General features: G+C 42.1%; 1 protein-coding gene across 39 annotated transcripts in view; it reads left to right on the top strand.

Annotated features, from left to right (window-relative positions):
* The window catches only part of LOC139748583 (uncharacterized), a 978,916-nt gene that overhangs the window by 519,083 nt on the left and 436,511 nt on the right, over positions 1-23,322 (top strand). For all 39 annotated transcript variants that reach the window (XM_071661646.1, XM_071661679.1, XM_071661676.1 and 36 more), the window contains one exon: positions 20,343-20,443. In XM_071661646.1, the coding sequence (XP_071517747.1) occupies positions 20,343-20,443 (101 nt within the window). The remainder of the gene's footprint in view (positions 1-20,342; positions 20,444-23,322) is intronic.

Below are 23,322 nucleotides of genomic sequence, written 5' to 3'. Positions count from 1 at the left end.
AGTTGCACCTCTCAGCATATTTACATCCAAAAGTCTCTCTTTCGCACGCCTGTCAATTGACACGTAATCCAATAACGCTCTCTGGCCATCTCTCCTACTTACATAAGTATACTTATGTATATCTCGCTTTTTAAACCAGGTATTCCCAATCATCACTCCTTTTTCAGCACATAAATCTACAAGCTCTTCACCATTTCCATTTACAACACTGAACACCCCATGTATACCAATTATTCCCTCAACTGCCACATTACTCACCTTTGCATTCAAATCACCCATCACTATAACCCGGTCTCATGCATCAAAACCACTAACACACTCATTCAGCTGCTCCCAAAACACTTGCCTCTCATGATCTTTCTTCTCTCATGCCCAGGTGCATATGCACCAATAATCACCCACCTCTCTCCATCAACTTTCAGTTTTACCCATATTAATCGAGAATTTACTTTCTTACACTCTATCACATACTCCCACAACTCCTGTTTCAGGATCAGAGTGGGGTGCCTAAATGTGTGTGGATGTAACCAAGATGTGAAAAAAGGAGAGATAGGTAGTATGTTTGAGGAAAGGAACCTGGATGTTTTGGCTCTGAGTGAAACGAAGCTCAAGGGTAAAGGGGAAGAGTGGTTTGGGAATGTCTAGGGAGTAAAGTCAGGGGTTAGTGAGAGGACAAGAGCATATATATATATATATATATATATATATATATATATATATATATATTTTTTTTTTTTTTTTTTTTTTTTTTTTTTTTCTTCATACTATTTGCTATTTCCTGCGATAGCGAGGTAGCGTTAAGAACAGAGGACTGTGCCTTTGAGGGAATATCCTCACCTGGACCTCTTCTCTGTTCCTTCTTTTGGAAAATTAAAAAAAATATATATATATATATATATATATATATATATTCAAAGCAAACACCTGATCCACACATCCTCTACCACTTCTGAAACCACACTGCTCTTCCCCAATCTGATGCTCTGTACATGCCTTCACCCTCTCAATCAATACCCTCCCATATAATTTACCAGGAATACTCAACAAACTTATACCTCTGTAATTTGAGCACTCACTCTTATCCCCTTTACCTTTGTACAATGGCACTATGCACGCATTCCGCCAATCCTCAGGCACCTCACCATGAGTCATACATACATTAAATAACCTTACCAACCAGTCAACAATACAGTCACCCCCTTTTTTAATAAATTCCACTGCAATACCATCCAAACCTGCTGCCTTGCCGGCTTTCATCTTCCGCAAAGCTTTTACTACCTCTTCTCTGTTTACCAAATCATTTTCCCTAACCCTCTCACTTTGCACACCACCTCGACCCAAACACCCTATATCTGCCACTCTGTCATCAGACACATTCAACAAACCTTCAAAATACTCATTCCATCTCCTTCTCACATCACCACTACTTGTTATCACCTCCCCATTTACGCCCTTCACTGAAGTTCCCATTTGCTCCCTTGTCTTACGCACCCTATTTACCTCCTTCCAGAACATCTTTTTATTCTCCCTAAAATTTACTGATAGTCTCTCACCCCAACTCTCATTTGCCCTTTTTTTCACCTCTTGCACCTTTCTCTTGACCTCCTGTCTCTTTCTTTTATACTTCTCCCACTCAATTGCATTTTTTCCCTGCAAAAATCGTCCAAATGCCTCTCTCTTCTCTTTCACTAATACTCTTACTTCTTCATCCCACCACTCACTACCCTTTCTAAACAGCCCACCTCCCACTCTTCTCATGCCACAAGCATCTTTTGCGCAATCCATCACTGATTCCCTAAATACATCCCATTCCTCCCCCACTCCCCTTACTTCCATTGTTCTCACCTTTTTCCATTCTGTACACAGTCTCTCCTGATACTTCTTCACACAGGTCTCCTTCCCAAGCTCACTTACTCTCACCACCTTCTTCACCTCAACATTCACTCTTCTTTTCTGAAAACCCATACTAATCTTCACCTTAGCCTCCACAAGATAATGATCAGACATCCCTCCCGTTGCACCTCTCAGCACATTGACATCCAAAAGTCTCTCTTTCGCACGCCTTTCAGTTAACTTTGAAGAATGTATGTGAGAAATACTTAGAAAAGCAAATGGATTTGTATGTAGCATTTATGGATCTGGAGAAGGCATATGATAGAGTTGATAGAGATGCTCTGTGGAAGGTATTAAGAATATATGGTGTGGGAGGCAAGTTGTTAGAAGCAGTGAAAAGTTTTTATCGAGGATGTAAGGCGTGTGTACGTGTAGGAAGAGAGGAAAGTGATTGGTTCTCAGTGAATGTAGGTTTGCGGCAGGGGTGTGTGATGTCTCCATGGTTGTTTAATTTGTTTATGGATGGGGTTGTTAGGGAGGTAAATGCAAGAGTCTTGGAAAGAGGGGCAAGTATGAAGTCTGTTGGGGATGAGAGAGCTTGGGAAGTGAGTCAGTTGTTGTTCGCTGATGATACAGCGCTGGTGGCGGATTCATGTGAGAAACTGCAGAAGCTGGTGACTGAGTTTGGTAAAGTGTGTGGAAGAAGAAAGTTAAGAGTAAATGTGAATAAGAGCAAGGTTATTAGGTACAGTAGGGTTGAGGGTCAAGTCAATTGGGAGGTGAGTTTGAATGGAGAAAAACTGGAGGAAGTTGAAGTGTTTTAGATATCTGGGAGTGGATCTGTCAGCGGAAGGAACCATGGAAGCGGAAGTGGATCATAGGGTGGGGGAGGGGGCGAAAATTTTGGGAGCCTTGAAAAATGTGTGGAAGTCGAGAACATTATCCCGGAAAGCAAAAATGGGTATGTTTGAAGGAATAGTAGTTCCAACAATGTTGTATGGTTGCGAGGCGTGGGCTATGGATAGAGTTGTGCGCAGGAGGATGGATGTGCTGGAAATGAGATGTTTGAGGACAATGTGTGGTGTGAGGTGGTTTGATCGAGTAAGTAACGTAAGGGTAAGAGAGATGTGTGGAAATAAAAAGAGCGTGGTTGAGAGAGCAGAAGAGGGTGTTTTGAAATGGTTTGGGCACATGGAGAGAATGAGTGAGGAAAGATTGACCAAGAGGATATATGTGTCGGAGGTGAAGGGAACGAGGAGAAGAGGGAGACCAAATTGGAGGTGGAAAGATGGAGTGAAAAGGATTTTGTGTGATCGGGGCCTGAACATGCAGGAGGGTGAAAGGAGGGCAAGGAATAGAGTGAATTGGAGCGATGTGGTATACAGGGGTTGACGTGCTGTCAGTGGATTGAATCAGGGCATGTGGAGCGTCCGGGGTGGGCCGTGGAGGGCTGTGTGGGTATGTATATTTGCGTGTGTGGACGTGTGTATGTACATGTGTATGGGGGGGGTTGGGCCATTTCTTTCGTCTGTTTCCTTGCGCTACCTCGCAAACGCGGGAGACAGCGACAAAGTATAAAAAAAAAAAATATATATATATATATATATATATATATATATATTTTTTTTTTTTTTTTTTTTTTTTTTTTTTTTTGCCGCTGTCTCCCGCGTTTGCGAGGTAGCGCAAGGAAACAGATGAAAGAAATGGCCCAACCCACCCCCATACACATGTATATACATACGTCCACACACGCAAATATACATACCTACACAGCTTTCCATGGTTTACCCCAGACGCTTCTCATGCCCCGATTCAATCCACTGACAGCACGTCAACCCCGGTATACCACATCGCTCCAATTCACTCTATTCCTTGCCCTCCTTTCACCCTCCTGCATGTTCAGGCCCCGATCACACAAAATCTTTTTCACTCCATCTTTCCACCTCCAATTTGGTCTCCCTCTTCTCCTCGTTCCCTCCACCTCCGACACATATATCCTCTTGGTCAATCTTTCCTCACTCATTCTCTCCATGTGCCCAAACCATTTCAAAACACCCTCTTCTGCTCTCTCAACCACGCTCTTTTTATTTCCACACATCTCTCTTACCCTTACGTTACTTACTCGATCAAACCACCTCACACCACACATTGTCCTCAAGCATCTCATTTCCAGCACATCCATCCTCCTGCGCACAACTCTATCCATAGCCCACGCCTCGCAACCATACAACATTGTTGGAACCACTATTCCTTCAAACATACCCATTTTTGCTTTCCGAGATAATGTTCTCGACTTCCACACATTCTTCAAGGCTCCCAGAATTTTCGCCCCCTCCCCCACCCTATGATCCACTTCCGCTTCCATGGTTCCATCCACTGCCAGATCCACTCCCAGATATCTAAAACACTTCACTTCCTCCAGTTTTTCTCCATTCAAACTCACCTCCCAATTGCCTTGACCCTATACCCTACTGTACCTAATAAACTTGCTCTTATTCACATTTACTATTAACTTTCTTCTTTCACACACTTTACCAAACTCAGTCACCAGCTTCTGCAGTTTCTCACATGAATCAGCCACCAGCGCTGTATCATCAGCGAACAACAACTGACTCACTTCCCAAGCTCTCTCATCCCTAACAGACTTCATACTTGCCCCTCTTTCCAAAACTCTTGCATTCACCTCCCTAACAACCCCATCCATAAACAAATGAAACAACCATGGAGACATCACACACCCCTGCCGCAAACCTACATTCACTGAGAACCAATCACTTTCCTCTCTTCCTACACGTACACATGCCTTACATCCTCAATAAAAACTTTTCACTGATTCTAACAACTTGCCTCCCACACCATATATTCTTAATACCTTCCACAGAGCATCTCTATCAACTCTATCATATGCCTTCTCCAGATCCATAAATGCTATATACAAATCCATTTGCTTTTCTAAGTATTTCTCACATACATTCTTCAAAGCAAACACCTGATCCACACATCCTCTACCACTTCTGAAACCACACTGCTCTTCCCCAATCTGATGCTCTGTACATGCCTTCACCCTCTCAATCAATACCCTCCCATATAATTTACCAGGTATACTCAACAAACTTATACATCTGTAATTTGAGCACTCACTCTTATCCCCTTTGCCTTTGTACAATGGCACTATGCACGCATTCCGCCAATCCTCAGGCACCTCACCATGAGTCATACATACATTAAATAACCTTACCAACCAGTCAGTAATACAGTCACCCCCTTTTTTAATAAATTCCACTGCAATACCATCCAAACCTGCTGCCTTGCCGGCTTTCATCTTCCGCAAAGCTTTCACTACCTCTTCTCTGTTTACAAGATCATTTTCCCTAACCCTCTCACTTTGCACACCACCTCGACCAAAACACCCTATATCTGCCACTCTATCATCAAACACATTCAACAAACCTTCAAAATACTCACTCCATCTCCTTCTCACATCACCACTACTTGTTATCACCTCCCCATTTGCGCCCTTCACTGAAGTTCCCATTTGCTCCCTTGTCTTACGCACTTTATTTACCTCCTTCCAGAACATCTTTTTATTCTGCCTAAAATTTAATGATACTCTCTCACCCCAACTCTCGTTTGCCCTCTTTTTCACCTCTTGCACCTTTCTCTTGACCTCCTGTCTCTTTCTTTTTTACATCTCCCACTCAATTGCATTTTTTCCCTGCAAAAATCATCCAAATGCCTCTCTCTTCTCTTTCACTAATAATCTTACTTCTTCATCCCACCACTCACTACCCTTTCTAATCAACCCACCTCCCACTCTTCTCATGCCACAAGCATCTTTTGCGCAATCCATCACTGATTCCCTAAATACATCCCATTCCTCCCCCACTCCCCTTACTTCCATTGTTCTCACCTTTTTCCATTCTGTACTCAGTCTCTCCTGGTACTTCCTCACACAAGTCTCCTTCCCAAGCTCACTTACTCTCACCACCCTCTTCACCCGAACATTCACTCTTCTTTTCTGAAAACCCATACAAATCTTCACCTTAGCCTCCACAAGATAATGATCAGACATCCCTCCAGTTGCACCTCTCAGCACATTAACATCCAAAAGTCTCTCTTTTGCACGCCTGTCAATTAACGCGTAATCCAATAACGCTCTCTGACCATCTCTCCTACTTACATACATATACTTATGTTTATCTCGCTTTTTAAACCAGGTATTCCCAATCACCAGTCCTTTTTCAGCACATAAATCTACAAGCTCTTCACCATTTCCATTTACAACACTGAACACCCCATGTATACCAATTATTCCCTCAACTGCGACATTACTCACCTTTGCATTCAAATCACCCATCACTATAACCCGGTCTCGTGCATCAAGACCACTAACACACTCATTCAGCTGCTCCCAAAACACTTGCCTCTTATGATCTTTCTTCTCATGCCCAGGTGCATATGCACCAATAATCACCCATCTCTCTCCATCAACTTTCAGTTTTACCCATATTTATATATATATATATATATATATATATATATATATATATATATATATATATATATTTTATTTTTTTTTTTATTATACTTTGTCGCTGTCTCCCGCGTTTGCGAGGTAGCGCAAGGAAACAGACGAAAGAAATGGCCCAACCCCCCCCATACACATGTATATACACACGTCCACACACGCAAATATACATACCTAAACAGCTTTCCATAGCTTACCCCAGACGCTTCACATGCCCTGATTCAATCCACTGACAGCACGTCAACCCCGGTATACCACATCGCTCCAATTCACTCTATTCCTTGCCCTCCTTTCACCCTCCTGCATGTTCAGGCCCCGATCACACAAAATCTTTTTCACTCCATCTTTCCACCTCCAATTTGGTCTCCCTCTTCTCCTTGTTCCCTCCACCTCCGACACATATATCCTCTTGGTCAATCTTTCCTCACTCATCCTCTCCATGTGCCCTAACCACTTCAAAACACCCTCTTCTGCTCTTTCAACCACGCTCTTTTTATTTCCACACATCTCTTTTACCCTTACGTTACTCACTCGATCAAACCACCTCACACCACACATTGTCCTCAAACATCTCATATCCAGCACATCCATCCTCCTGCGCACAACTCTATCCATAGCCCACCCCTCGCAACCATACAACATTGTTGGAACCACTATTCCTTCAAATATACCCATTTTTGCTTTCTGAGATAATGTTCTCGACTTCCACACATTCTTCAAGGCCCCCAGAATTTTCGCCCCGTCCCCCACCCTATGATCCACTTCCGCTTCCATGGTTCCATCCGCTGCCAGATCCACTCCCAGATATCTAAAACACTTCACTTCCTCCAGTTTTTCTCCATTCAAACTCACCTCCCAATTGACTTGACCCTCAGCCCTACTGTACCTAATAACCTTGCTCTTATTCACATTTACTCTTAACTTTCTTCTTCCACACACTTTACCAAACTCAGTCACCAGCTTCTGCAGTTTCTCACATGAATCAGCCACCAGCGCTGTATCATCAGCGAACAACAACTGACTCACTTCCCAAGCTCTCTCATCCCCAACAGACTTCATACTTGCCCCTCTTTCCAAAACTCTTGCATTTACCTCCCTAACAACCCCATCCATAAACAAATTAAACAACCATGGAGACATCACACACCCCTGCCACAAACCTACATTCACTGAGAACCAATCACTTTCCTCTCTTCCTACACGTACACATGCCTTACATCCTTGATAAAAACTTTTCACTGCTTCTAACAACTTTCCTCCCACACCATATATTCTTAATACCTTCCACAGAGCATCTCTATCAACTCTATCATATGCCTTCTCCAGATCCATAAATGCTACATACAAATCCATTTGCTTTTCTAAGTATTTCTCACATACATTCTTCAAAGCAAACACCTGATCCACACATCCTCTACCACTTCTGAAACCACACTGCTCTTCCCCAATCTGATGCTCTGTACATGCCTTCACCCTCTCAATCAATACCCTCCCATATAATTTACCAGGAATACTCAACAAACTTATACCTCTGTAATTTGAGCACTCAGTCTTATCCCCTTTGCCTTTGTACAATGGCACTATGCACGCATTCCGCCAATCCTCAGGCACCTCACCATGAGTCATACATACATTAAATAACCTTGCCAACCAGTCAACAATACAGTCACCCCCTTTTTTAATATATTCCACTGCAATACCATCCAAACCTGCTGCCTTGCCGGCTTTCATCTTCCGCAAAGCTTTCACTACCTCTTCTCTGTTTACCAAATCATTTTCCCTAACCCTCTCACTTTGCACACCACCTCGACCAAAACACCCTATATCTGCCACTCTATCATCAAACACATTCAACAAACCTTCAAAATACTCACTCCATCTCCTTCTCACATCACCACTACTTGTTATCACCTCCCCACTTGCGCCCTTCACCAAAGTTCCCATTTGCTCCCTTGTCTTACGCACTTTATTTACCTCCTTCCAGAACATCTTTTTATTCTCCCTAAAATTTAATGATACTCTCTCACCCCAACTCTCATTTGCCCTTTTTTTCACCTCTTGCACCTTTCTCTTGACCTCCTGTCTCTTTCTTTTATACATCTCCCACTCAATTGCATTTTTTCCCTGCAAAAATCGTCCAAATGCCTCTCTCTTCTCTTTCACTAATACTCTTACTTCTTCATCCCACCACTCACTACCCTTTCTAATCAACCCACCTCCCACTCTTCTCATGCCACAAGCATCTTTTGCGCAATCCATCACTGATTCCCTAAATACATCCCATTCCTCCCCCACTCCCCTTACTTCCATTGTTCTCACCTTTTTCCATTCTGTACTCAGTCTCTCCTGGTACTTCCTCACACAGGTCTCCTTCTCAAGCTGACTTACTCTCACCACCCTCTTCACCCCAACATTCACTCTTCTTTTCTGAAAACCCATACAAATCTTCACCTTAGCCTCCACAAGATAATGATCAGACATCCCTCCAGTTGCACCTCTCAGCACATTTACATCCAAAAGTCTCTCTTTCGCACGCCTGTCAATTAACACGTAATCCAATAACGCTCTCTGGCCATCTCTCCTACTTACATAAGTATACTTATGTATATCTCGCTTTTTAAACCAGGTATTCCCAATCATCAGTCCTTTTTCAGCACATAAATCTACAAGCTCTTCACCATTTCCATTTACAACATTGAACACCCCATGTATACCAATTATTTCCTCAACTGCCACATTACTCACCTTTGCATTCAAATCACCCATCACTATAACCTGGTCTCGTGCATCAAAACCACTAACACACTCATTCAGCTGCTCCCAAAACACTTGCCTCTCTTGATCTTTCTTCTCATGCCCAGGTGCATATGCACCAATAATCACCCACCTCTCTCCATCAACTTTCAGTTTTACCCATATTAATCGAGAATTTACTTTCTTACACTCTATCACATACTCCCACAACTCCTGTTTCAGGAGTATTGCTACTCCTTCCCTTGCTCTTGTCCTCTCACTAACCCCTGACTTTACTCCCCAGACATTCCCAAACCACTCTTCCCCTTTACCCTTGAGCTTCGTTTCACTCAGAGCCAAAACATCCAGGTTCCTTTCCTCAAACATACTACCTATCTCTCCTTTTTTCACATCTTGGTTACATCCACACACATTTAGGCACCCCACTCTGAGCCTTCGAGGAGGATGAGCACTCCCTGCGTGACTCCTTCTTCTGTTTCCCATTTTATATATATATATATATATATATATATATATATATATATATATATATATATATATATATATATATATGCCTTACATCCTCGATAAAAACTTTTCACTGCTTCTAACAACTTGCCTCCCACACCATATACTCTTAATACCTTCCACAGAGCATCTCTATCAACTCTATCATATGCCTTCTCCAGATCCATAAATGCTACATACAAATCCATTTGCTTTTCTAAGTATTTCTCACATACATTCTTCAAAGCAAACACCTGATCCACACATCCTCTACCACTTCTGAAACCACACTGCTCTTCCCCAATCTGATGCTCTGTACATGCCTTCACCCTCTCAATCAATACCCTCCCATATAATTTACCAGGAATACTCAACAAACTTATACCTCTGTAATTTGAGCACTCACTCTTATCCCCTTTGCCTTTGTACAATGGCACTATGCTCGCATTCCGCCAATCCTCAGGCACCTCACCATGAGTCATACATACATTAAATAACCTTACCAACCAGTCAACAGTACAGTCACCCCCTTTTTTAATAAATTCCACTGCAATACCATCTCAGTGAATGTAGGTTTGCGGCAGGGGTGTGTGATGTCTCCATGGTTGTTTAATTTGTTTATGGATGGGGTTGTTAGGGAGGTGAATGCAAGAGTTTTGGAAAGAGGGGCAAGTATGAAGTCTTTTGGGGATGAGAGAGCTTGGGAAGTGAGTCAGTTGTTGTTTGCTGATGATACAGCGCTGGTGGCTGATTCATGTGAGAAACTGCAGAAGCTGGTGACTGAGTTTGGTAAAGTGTGTGAAAGAAGAAAGTTAAGAGTAAATGTGAATAAGAGCAAGGTTATTAGGTACAGTAGGGTTGAGGGTCAAGTCAATTGGGAGGTGAGTTTGAATGGAGAAAAACTGGAGGAAGTGAAGTGTTTTAGACATCTGGGAGTGGATCTGGCAGCGGATGGAACCATGGAAGTGGAAGTGGATCATAGGGTGGGGGAGGGGGCGAAAATTCTGGGAGCCTTGAAGAATGTGTGGAAGTCGAGAACATTATCTTGGAAAGCAAAAATGGGTATGTTTGAAGGAATAGTGGTTCCAACAATGTTGTATGGTTGCGAGGCGTGGGCTATGGATAGAGTTGTGCGCAGGAGGATGGATGTGCTGGAAATGAGATGTTTGAGGACAGTGTGTGGTGTGAGGTGGTTTGATCGAGTAAGTAATGTAAGGGTAAGAGAGATGTGTGGAAATAAAAAGAGCGTGGTTGAGAGAGCAGAAGAGGGTGTTTTGAAATGGTTTGGGCACATGGAGAGAATGAGTGAGGAAAGATTGACCAAGAGGATATATGTGTCGGAGGTGGAGGGAACGAGGAGAAGAGGGAGACCAAATTGGAGGTGGAAAGATGGAGTGAAAAAGATTTTGTGTGATCGGGGCCTGAACATGCAGGAGGGTGAAAGGAGGGCAAGGAATAGAGTGAATTGGAGCGATGTGGTATACCGGGGTTGACGTGCTGTCAGTGGATTGAATCGGGGCATGTGAAGCGTCTGGGGTAAACCATGGAAAGCTGTGTAGGTATGTATATTTGCGTGTGTGGACGTATGTATATACATGTGTATGGGGGTGGGTTGGGCCATTTCTTTCATCTGTTTCCTTGCGCTACCTCGCAAACGCGGGAGACAGTGACAAAGTATAATAAATAAATAAGATAATATATGTATATATAATTGGTATACATGGGGTGTTCAGTGTTGTAAATGGAAATGGTGAAGAGCTTGTAGATTTATGTGCTGAAAAAGGACTGATGATTGGGAATACCTGGTTTAAAAAGCGAGATATACATAAGTATACTTATGTAAGTAGGAGAGATGGCCAGAGAGCCTTATTGGATTACGTGTTAATTGACAGGCGCATGAAAGAGAGACTTTTGGATGTTAATGTGCTGAGAGGTGCAACTGGAGGGATGTCTGATCATTATCTTGTGGAGGCTAAGGTGAAGATTTGTATGGGTTTTCAGAAAAGAAGAGTGAATGTTGGGGTGAAGAGGGTGGTGAGAGTAAGTGAGCTTGGGAAGGAGACTTGTGTGAGGAAGTACCAGGAGAGACTGAGTACAGAATGGAAAAAGGTGAGAACAATGGAAGTAAGGGGAGTGGGGGAGGAATGGGATGTATTTAGGGAATCAGTGATGGATTGCGCAAAAGATGCTTGTGGTATGAGAAGAGTGGGAGGTGGGTTGATTAGAAAGGGTAGTGAGTGGTGGGATGAAGAAGTAAGAGTATTAGTGAAAGAGAAGTGAGAGGCTTTTTGACGATTTTTGCAGGGAAAAAATGCAATTGAGTGGGAGACGTATAAAAGAAAGAGACAGGAGGTCAAGGGAAAGGTGCAAGAGGTGAAAAAAAGGGCAGATGAGAGTTGGGGTGAGAGAGTATCATTAAATTTTAGGGAGAATAAAAAGATGTTCTGGAAGGAGGTAAATAAAGTGCGTAAGACAAGGGAGCAAATGGGAACTTCAGTGAAGGGCGCAAATGGGGAGGTGATTACAAGTAGTGGTGATGTGAGAAGGAGATGGAGTGAGTATTTTGAAGGTTTGTTGAATGTGTTTGATGATAGAGTGGCAGATATAGGGTGTTTTGTTCGAGGTGGTGTGCAAAGTGCGAGGGTTAGGGAAAATGATTTGGTAAACAGAGAAGAGGTAGTAAAAGCTTTGCGGAAGATGAAAGCCGGCAAGGCAGCAGGTTTGGATGGTATTGCAGTGGAATTTATTAAAAAAGGGGGTGACTGTATTGTTGACTGGTTGGTAAGGTTATTTAATGTATGTATGACTCATGGTGAGGTGCCTGAGGATTGGCGGAATGCGTGCATAGTGCCATTGTACAAAGGCAAAGGGGATAAGAGTGAGTGCTCAAATTACAGAGGTATAAGTTTGTTGAGTATTCCTGGCAAATTATATGGGAGGGTATTGATAGGGTGAAGGCATGTACAGAGCATCAGATTGGGGAGGAGCAGTGTGGTTTCAGAAGTGGTAGAGGATGTGTAGATCAGGTGTTTGCTTTGAAGAATGTATGTGAGAAATACTTAGAAAAGCAAATGGATTTGTATGTAGCATTTATGGATCTGGAGAAGGCATATGATAGAGTTGATAGAGATGCTCTTTGGAAGGTATTAAGAATATATGGTGTGGGAGGCAAGTTGTTAGAAGCAGTGAAAAGTTTTTATCGAGGATGTAAGGCATGTGTACGTGTAGGAAGAGAGGAAAGTGATTGGTTCTCGGTGAATGTAGGTTTGCGGCAGGGGTGTGTGATGTCTCCATGGTTGTTTAATTTGTTTATGGATGGGGTTGTTAGGGAGGTGAATGCAAGAGTTTTGGAAAGAGGGGCAAGTATGAAGTCTGTTGGGGATGAGAGAGCTTGGGAAGTGAGTCAGTTGTTGTTCGCTGATGATACAGCGCTGGTGGCTGATTCTTGTGAGAAACTACAGAAGCTGGTGACTGAGTTTGGTAAAGTGTGTGAAAGAAGAAAGTTAAGAGTAAATGTGAATAAGAGCAAGGTTATTAGGTACAGTAGGGTTGAGGGTCAAGTCAATTGGGAGGTGAGTTTGAATGGAGAAAAACTGGAGGAAGTGAAGTGTTTTAGATATCTGGGAGTGGATCTGGCAGTGGATGGAACCATGGAAGCGGAAGTGGATCATAGGGTGGGGGAGGGGGCGAAAATTCTGGGAGCCTTGAAGAATGTGTGGAAGTCGAGAACATTATCTCGGAAAGCAAAAATGGGTATGTTTGAAGGAATAGTGGTTCCAACAATGTTGTATGGTTGCGAGACGTGGACTATGGATAGAGTTGTGCGCAGGAGGATGGATGTGCTGGAAATGAGATGTTTGAGGACAATGTGTGGTGTGAGGTGGTTTGATTGAGTAAGTAACGTAAGGGTAAGAGAGATGTGTGGAAATAAAAAGAGCGTGGTTGAGAGAGCAGAAGAGGGTGTTTTGAAATGGTTTGGTCACATGGAGAGAATGAGTGAGGAAAGATTGACCAAGAGGATATATGTGTCGGAGGTGGAGGGAACGAGGAGAAGAGGGAGACCAAATTGGAGGTGGAAAGATGGAGTGAAAAAGATTTTGTGTGATCGGGGCCTGAACATGCAGGAGGGTGAAAGGAGGGCAAGGAATAGAGTGAATTGAAGCGATGTGGTATACCGGGTTGACGTGCTGTCAGTGGATTGAATCAAGGCATGTGAAGCGTCTGGGGTAAACCATGGAAAGCTGTGTAGGTATGTATATTTGCGTGTGTGGACGTATGTATATACATGTGTATGGGGGTGGGTTGGGCCATTTCTTTCGTCTGTTTCCTTGCGCTACCTCGCAAACGCGGGAGATATCGACAAATTATAAAAATATATATATATATATATATATATCTTTTTTGATTATTATATTATTTTTTTTTTTTTTTTTTTTTTTTTTCTTTCCAAAAGAAGGAACAGAGGAGAGGTCCAGGTGAGGATATTCCCTCAAAGGCCCAGTCCTCTGTTCTTAACGCTACCTCGCTATTGCGGGAAATAGCGAATAGTATGAAAAAAAAAAATATATATATATATATATATATATATATATATATATATATATATATATATATATATATATATATATATATATATATATATATAAAAGGGGAGGGAGCAGGGGGCTGGAAATCCTCCTCTCTCATTATTTTTTTTTAATTTTCCAAAAGAAGAAACAGAGAAGGGGGCCAGGTGAGGATATTCCCTCAAAGGCCCAGTTCTCTGTTCTTAACACTACCTCACTAATGCGGGAAATGGCGAATAGTTTGAAAGAAAAAAGAAAGATATATATATAACTTGTTACTTTATGGAGCACACTTGTGAAAAAAAAAATCAGTCGTTGCTGCCCAAGCTGTAAAAGTCTTCCAACCATCCACTTCCATATGCACGTTTTGTGATTGTCCTTTTCCGACATCACACATGGGTCGACCCTACGAAGGAAGAAAACAAAAACGGTATACTGGAGGACTGATTAAGTGTCGCTGCCAATGGGCACCATCATCTCAGCTGACTCACCGCACCTCATCATCTGGGCAGATGATGAGAATGTTCTTCCGCCCGCCGGTGATGCTACTACTTTTGTGAATTAAGAACCATTGCAACACAAACCTCGCCAGGTGGTAGAGTGACCCGCAGTGTATCAAGACAGACTTCCCCAGAACTTTTTTAAAGGGGAAGTAAATGTTTATAGTTGTGTTACTGGAATGATAGTTTTCATACATGGTACTCTGACAAGAAAATAGTGAAATTGGAAAAGAATGTAGCTTAGACATTGAAGCTTATTCTTTCATTGAAATGTGAACAAATGGAGCATTTTTCAAAGTGATAGAGATAGAAAGCAAAAAGGTGTTTTTCATGAATGTACTGGAAAAGTTGAGGTCTAGATGAACTTTTGGTCTGTCAAGGCTTTATTATGGCGGATGACCAACTGCCTACCCTCATGTATCCAAGATATGGCTGTACTTTGTGTAATGAAGACAATTGAGAAACATCATAAGCCAATATTCCAGTTTCATGATAAGAGAAGTGGACCAGGCAGTATGATACAGTGGTTAAATTGATGAAAACTACTATTGACGTTTGTGTAAATAAATTATACATTTCCCTTTTCCATAGCCAGAGGTTGAACCATAATGTGACATTCATTTTATTTTTTAATTTTATTTCAAGATAGAAGTTTCAGTCTTCTAAATTATTTCTTACATTTTTCATATGTGTATATATATATATATATATATATATATATATATATATATATATATATATATATATATATATATATGTGTGTGTGTATATGTGTGTATGTATATATATATATATATATATATATATATATATATATATATATATATATATATATATATTATCCCTGGGGATAGGGGTGAAAGAATACTTCCCACGCATTCCTCATGTATCATAGAAGGTGACTAGAGGGGATGGGAGCGGGGGGCCAGAAATCCTCCCCTCCTTGTATTTTTAACTTTCTAAAAAATGGGAAACAGAAGGAGTCACGCGGGGAGTGCTCATCCTCCTCGTAGACTCAGGTTGGGGTGTCTAAATGTGTGTGGATGTAACCAAGATGTGAAAAAAGGAGAGATAGGTAGTATGTTTGAGGAAAGGAACCTGGATGTTTTGGCTTTGAGTGAAACGAAGCTCAAGGGTAAAGGGGAAGAGTGGTTTGGGAATGTCTAGGGAGTAAAGTCAGGGGTTAGTGAGAGGACAAGAGCAAGGGAAGGAGTAGCAGTACTCCTGAAACAGGAGTTGTGGGAGTATGTGATAGAATGTAAGAAAGTAAATTCTCGATTAATATGGGTAAAACTGAAAGTTGATGGAGAGAGATGGGTGATTATTGGTGCATATGCACCTGGGCATGAGAAGAAAGATCATGAGAGGCAAGTGTTTTGGGAGCAGCTGAATGAGTGTGTTAGTGGTTTTGATGCACGCGACCGGGTTATAGTGATGGGTGATTTGAATGCAAAGGTGAGTAATGTGGCAGTTGAGGGAATAATTGGTATACATGGGGTGTTCAGTGTTGTAAATGGAAATGGTGAAGAGCTTGTAGATTTATGTGCTGAAAAAGGACTGGTGATTGGGAATACCTGGTTTAAAAAGCGAGATATACATAAGTATACGTATGTAAGTAGGAGAGATGGCCAGAGAGCATTATTGGATTACGTGTTGACAGGCGTGCGAAAGAGAGACTTTTGGATGTAAATGTGCTGAGAGGTGCAACTGGAGGGATGTCTGATCATTATCTTGTGGAGGTTAAGGTGAAGATTTGTATGGGTTTTCAGAAGAGTGAATGTTGGGGTGAAGAGGATGGTGAGAGTAAGTGAGCTTGGGAAGGAGACTTGTGTGAGGAAGTACCAGGAGAGACTGATTACAGAATGGAAAAAGTGAGAACAATGGAAGTAAGGGGAGTGGGGGAGGAATGGGATGTATTTAGGGAATCAGTGATGGATTGCGCAAAAGATGCTTGTGGCATGAGAAGCGTGGGAGGTGGGTTGGTTAGAAAGGGTAGTGAGTGGTGGGATGAAGAAGTAAGATTATTAGTGAAAGAGAAGAGAGAGGCATTTGAACGATTTTTGCAGGGAAAAAAATGCAATTGAGTGGGAGATGTATAAAAGAAAGAGACAGGAGGTCAAGAGAAAGGTGCAAGAGGTGAAAAAGAGGGCAAATGAGAGTTGGGGTGAGAGAGTATTATTAAATTTTAGGGAGAATAAAAAGATGTTCTGGAAGGAGGTAAATAAAGTGCATAAGACAAGGGAGCAAGTGGGAACTTCAGTGAAGGGCGCTAATGGGGAGGTGATAACAAGTAGTGGTGATGTGAGGAGATGGAGTGAGTATTTTGAAGGTTTGTTGAATGTGTTTGATGATAGAGTGGCAGATATAGGGTGTTTTGGTCGAGGTGGTGTGCAAAGTGAGAGGGTTAGGGAAAATGATTTGGTAAACAGAGAAGACGTAGTAAAAGGTTTGCGGAAGATGAAAGCCAGCAAGGCAGCAGGTTTGGATGGTATAGCATTGGAATCTATTAAAAAAGGGGGTGACTGTATTGTTGACTGGTTGATAAGGTTATTTAATGTATGTATGACTCATGGTGAGGTGCCTGAGGATTAGCGGAATGCGTGCATAGTGCCATTGTACAAAGGCAAAGGGGATAAGAGTGAGTGCTCAAATTACAGAGGTATAAGTTTGTTGAGTATTCCTGGCAAATTATATGGGAGGGTATTGATTGAGAGGGTGAAGACATGTACAGAGCATCAGATTGGGGAGGAGCAGTGTGGTTTCAGAAGTGGTAGAGGATGTGTGGATCAGGTGTTTGCTTTGAAGAATGTATGTGAGAAATACTTAGAAAAGCAAATGGATTTGTATGTAGCATTTATGGATCTGGAGAAGGCATATGATAGAGTTGATAGAGATGCTCTGTGGAAGGTATTACGAATATATGGTGTGGGTGGCAAGTTGTTAGAAGCAGTGAAAAGTTTTTATCGAGGATGTAAGGCATGTGTACGTGTAGGAAGAGAGGAAAGTGATTGGTTCTCAGTGAATGTAGGTTTGCGGCAGGGGTGTATGATGTCTCCATGGTTGTTTAATTTGTTTATGGATGGGGTTGTTAGGGAGGTGAATGCAAGAGTTTTGGAAAGAGGGGCAAAAATGAAGTCTGTTGGGGATGAGAGAGCTTGGGAAGTGAGTCAGTTGTTGTTCGCTGATGATACAGCACTGGTGGCTGATTCATGTGAGAAACTGCAGAAGCTGGTGACTGAGTTTGGTAAAGTGTGTGAAAGCAGAAAGTTAAGAGTAAATGTGAATAAGAGCAAGGTAATTAGGTACAGTAGGGTTGAGGGTCAAGTCAATTGGGAGGTAAGTTTGAATGTTGAAAAACTGGAGGAAGTAAAGTGTTTTAGATATCTGGGAGTGGATCTGGCAGCGGATGGAACCATGGAAGCGGAAGTGAATCATAGGGTGGGGGGGGGGGGCGAAAATCCTGGGAGCCTTGAAGAATGTGTGGAAGTCGAGAACATTATCTCGGAAAGCAAAAATGGGTATGTTTGAAGGAATAGTGGTTCCAACAATGTTGTATGGTTGCGAGGCGTGGGCTATGGATAGAGTTGTGCACAGGAGGGTGGATGTGCTGGAAATGAGATGTTTGAGGACAATATGTGGTGTGAGGTGGTTTGATCGAGTAAGTAATGTAAGGGTAAGAGAGATGTGTGGAAATAAAAAGAGCGTGGTTGAGAGAGCAGAAGAGGGTGTTTTGAAATGGTTTGGGCACATGGAGAGAATGAGTGAGGAATGATTGACAAAGAGGATATATGTGTCAGAGGTGGAGGGAACGAGGAGAAGTGGGAGACCAAATTGGAGGTGGAAAGATGGAGTGAAAAAGGTTTTGAGTGATCGGGGCCTGAACATCCAGGAGGGTGAAAGGCGGGCAAGGAATAGAGTGAATTGGATCGATGTGGTATACCGGGGTTGATGTACTGTCAGTGGATTGAATCAGGGCATGTGAAGCGTCTGGGGTGAACCATGGAAAGCTGTGTAGGTATGTATATTTGCGTGTGTGGATGTATGTATGTATATACATGTGTATGGGGGTGGGTTGGGCCAGGTGAGGATATTCCCTCTAAGGCCCAGTCCTCTGTTGATAACGCTACCTCGCTAATGCGGGAAATGGCGAATAGTACGAAAGAAAGAAAGAAATATATATATATATATATATATATATATATATATATATATATATATATATATATATATATATATATATATATATATATATATTTATTTATTTATTTATTTATTTATTTATTTATTTTGCTTTGTTGCTGTCTCCTGCGTTAGCGAGGTAGCACAAGGAAACAGACGAAAGAATGACCCAACCCACTCACAAACACATGTATATACATACACGTCCACACACGCAAATATACATACCTATACATCTCAATGTACACATATATATACACACACAGACATATACATATTTACACATGTACATAATTCAAACTGTCTGCCTTTATTCATTCCCATCGCCACCCCGCCACACATGGAATAACAACACCCTCCCCCCTCATGTGTGCGAGGTAGCGCTAGGAAAAGACAACAAAGGCCACATTCGTTCACGCTCAGTCTCTAGCTGTCATGTTTAATGCACCGCAACCACAGCTCTCTTTCCGCATTCAGGCCCCACAAAACTTACCATGGTTTACCCCAGATGCTTCACATGCCCTGGTTCAATCCATTGACAGCACATTGACCCCGATATACCACATTGTTCCAGTTCACTCTATTCCTTGCACACCTTTCACCCTCCTGCATGTTCAGGCCCTGATCGCTCAAAATCTTTTTCACTCCATCTTTCCACCTCCAGTTTGGTCTCCCACTTCTCCTCGTTCCCTCCACCTCTGACACATATATCCTCTTTGTCAATCATTCCTCACTCATTCTCTCCATGTGACCAAACCATTTCAAAACATCCTCTTCTGCTCTCTCAACCACACTCTTTTTATTTCCACACATCTCTCTTACCTTTTCATTATTTACTTGATCAAACCACCTTACACCACATATTGTCCTCAAACATCTCATTTCCAACACATCCACCCTCCTCCGCACAACTCTATCTATAGCCCATGCCTCGCAACCATATGACATTGTTGGAACCACTGTTGCTTCAAACATACCCATTTTTGCTCTCCAAGATAACATTCTCGCCTTCCACACATTTTTCAACGCTCCCAGAACTTTCACCCCCTCCCCCACCCTATGACTCATTTCTGCTTCCGTGGTTCCATCCGCTGCCAAATCCCCTCCCAGCTATCTAAAACACTTCACTTCCTTCAGTTTTTCTACATTCAAACGTACCTCCCAATTGACTTGTCCCTCAGCCCTACTGTACCTAATAACCTCCTTACCTCACACTGTGGGTTGAAAGGTGCTATCCCTGACTTTCATGATATATCGTATTGAGTGTTCTTAAGTTATTAGGAATCCACTCAGAGAGAATACATTTTTCATATTTGAAAACCTGCATTTATGGAGTGGGAAAAAATAGTATAGAAAATTCTGTTTTAATGGCTTATGCATATTCCTACTACTAGAGGTATTGTAGGGGATCTTATCTTTAGTACTATGTTAGTGATAATGCATGTGTTATCTGAAATCATTTTGATGTTAATTGTGATAAATGTTTCATTTAAACAGAATTGAAGCAGCTGGAGGACTTGAATACGAACCGCATCACTCGCATACTGACAACTGACTTCCCACAATACTTTGCAATCGTTACGCGCATCAGGCAGGAGGTCAGTCGTTTTTCATGTTTTTCACTGAGCAAGAGTTTTTTTGATGAACTGTAAATTTCTTTATTTTGTAGTTGTTGAGAGAGCTCACCTAATATTTTTGGAATTTTCTTAGCCTAACAGATGAGCAGAAAGTAAAGCATCTTTAACATTTTGTCCAGTTATGGCATTAGAGTGTCTAGCCAAGCGGTTAGCCTAATTTGTGAATGTTTTATCTTCATTAGGTTATCCCAAAATGTCTTAACTTCAGATTGCAAGCTCACCTGTAGGTATAAGAAATGTTCTTACTTATAATGCCTCATTTTAGCATGTAATATTTCTGCTGTCAGGTTTTTCTATCATATGGATGTGCTAAGATTTATGCTGCCCAGTATCAGAAATATTTAGAAATGTGAAGCGGATGGTCATTGAAGAATTAGTTTATGAAGTAAATTTTTCCAATCCAGTTTAGAAGACACTCTTCATTGCAACCTCTCATTCAAATGATAGTACAAGATTTAGGATCTGTTGCAAGTAAAAAAAAATTTTCATACTTATTCTCCATATCTAATGTTGCAAGGTAGTGCTAGAAAGAGATGAATATTGGTCTCTCTTTGTGTTTTGAATAATACACCGAAACCAGAGCTACCAACCACAGCCGAGCCCCACAGACCCTTTTGTGGTTTCTCCCAACCACTTCATATACCCTAGTTCAGCCTGTTCAGAGCAAGTCATCCCATATATAACACATTAGCCCAGTACCTCAAACCCTCAAGCATGTTCAGGTTTTGATCACTTAAAGCTTCTATACCCGCATCCTTCCATTTCCTATTCAGTTTTCCCTCTCTCCATGCCTTTCAACATGTACATCTCCACAGATAGCATATCCTTACTCATCCTCTCTATATGTACAGAGTATTTCGGTATGCCTTCTTCAGCTCTTTCAGCCATATTCTTCTTACTACCACACCTCTTTCTTATCCTATCATTTCTAACTTGATTAACCATGCTCACACTGCTTATTATACTCACATTTAATATGTGGTATCACCCTGGGGATAGGGGAGAAAGAATACTTCCCACGTATTCCCTGCGTGTTGTAGAAGGCGACTAAAAGGGGAGGGAGCGGGTGGCTGGAAATCCTCCCCTCTCTTTTTTTTAATTTTCCAAAAGGAGGAGCAGAGAAGGGGGCCAGGTGAGGATATTCCCTCAAAGGCCCAGCCCTTTGTTCTTAACGCTACCTCGCTGACACGGGAAATGGCGAATAGTATGAAAGGAAAAAATCACCCTCTTTCTTTCATTTTCATGAATGGCCCTTCCCTTGTAACCATTCAACACCATTAGGACCACTGTATCATTAAACATATCGATCTTTGACCTATCAGACAGTGACCTCTCCTTCCACATATTTCTCAGTGCATCCAGGACCATAGCCCAACTCACCCACACTGGTTTACTTTAGCTGCCTTGCCCACTTCTATGTGTCTGAAACACTCCACTTCCTCTGGATTCTCTTGATTTGATTGCAAAATCAGACCAGTATTTCTCACTACCCTGCTAAACTTAGTATTATTACTTTTATTTACAATAACTTGCAAATTTCCCCTTCCACACACACACACACACACACACACCTCCAAATTCAGAAACTAACTTCTGCAGTTTTCTCACTCAAGTCTGCTCCAGAGCCTTGTCATGATGATAGCAATTGACGCACCTCTCAGGCCCCTCTCTCCAAATCCATCTATCTTCCTTTTTTTTTTTTTCCATACATATTTGCCATTTCCCGCACTTGTGAGGTAGCATTAAGAACAGAGGACTGAGCCTTAGAGGGATATCCTCACTTGACCCCCTTCTCTGTTCCCTCTTTTGGAAAATTGAAAAAGGGAGGAGAGGATTTTCAGCCTCCCACTTCCTCACCTTGTATTTGCCTTCTACAACATGCAGGGAATATGTGAAAAGTATTCCTACTCCCAAATCCCCCCCCCCTTTTTTTTTTTTGCTGCTGTCTCCCGCATTTGCGAGGTAGCACAAGGAAACAGACGAAAGAAATGGCCCAACCCACCCCCATACACATGTATATACATACGTCCACACACGCAAATATACATACCTACACAGCTTTCCATGGTTTACCCCAGATGCTTCACATGCCCTGATTCAATCCACTGACAGCACGTCAACCCCAGTATACCACATCCATCCAATTCACTCTATTCCTTGCCCTCCTTTCACCCTCCTGCATGCTCAGGCCCCGATCACACAAAATCTTTTTCACTCCATCTTTCCACCTCCAATTTGGTCTCCCACTTCTCCTCGTTCCCTCCACCTCCGACACATATATCCTCTTGGTCAATCTTTCCTCACTCATTCTCTCCATGTGCCCAAACCATTTCAAAACACCCTCTTCTGCTCTCTCAACCACGCTCTTTTTATTTCCACACATCTCTCTTACCCTTACGTTACTTACTCGATCAAACCACCTCACACCACACATTGTCCTCAAACATCTCATTTCCAGCACATCCATCCTCCTGCGCACAACTCTATCTGTAGCCCACGCCTCGCAACCATACAACATTGTTGGAACCACTATTCCTTCAAACATAGCCATTTTTGCTTTCCGAGATAATATTCTCGACTTCCACACATTCTTCAAGGCTCCCAGGATTTTCGCTCCCTCCCCCACCCTATGATCCACTTCCGCTTCCATGGTTCCATCCGCTGCCAGATCCACTCCCAGATATCTAAAACACTTCACTTCCTCCAGTTTTTCTCCATTCAAACTTACCTCCCAATTGACTTGACCCTCAACCCTACTGTACCTAATTACCTTGCTCTTATTCACATTTACTCTTAACTTTCTTCTTTCACACACTTTACCAAACTCAGTCACCAGCTTC

This window comes from Panulirus ornatus, chromosome 5 (assembly GCF_036320965.1).
Source record: "Panulirus ornatus isolate Po-2019 chromosome 5, ASM3632096v1, whole genome shotgun sequence".
Lineage (NCBI taxonomy): Eukaryota > Metazoa > Arthropoda > Malacostraca > Decapoda > Palinuridae > Panulirus > Panulirus ornatus.
The sequence above is the reverse complement of the archived record's forward strand: the minus strand, read 5'-3'. Positions and strand labels throughout refer to the sequence as shown.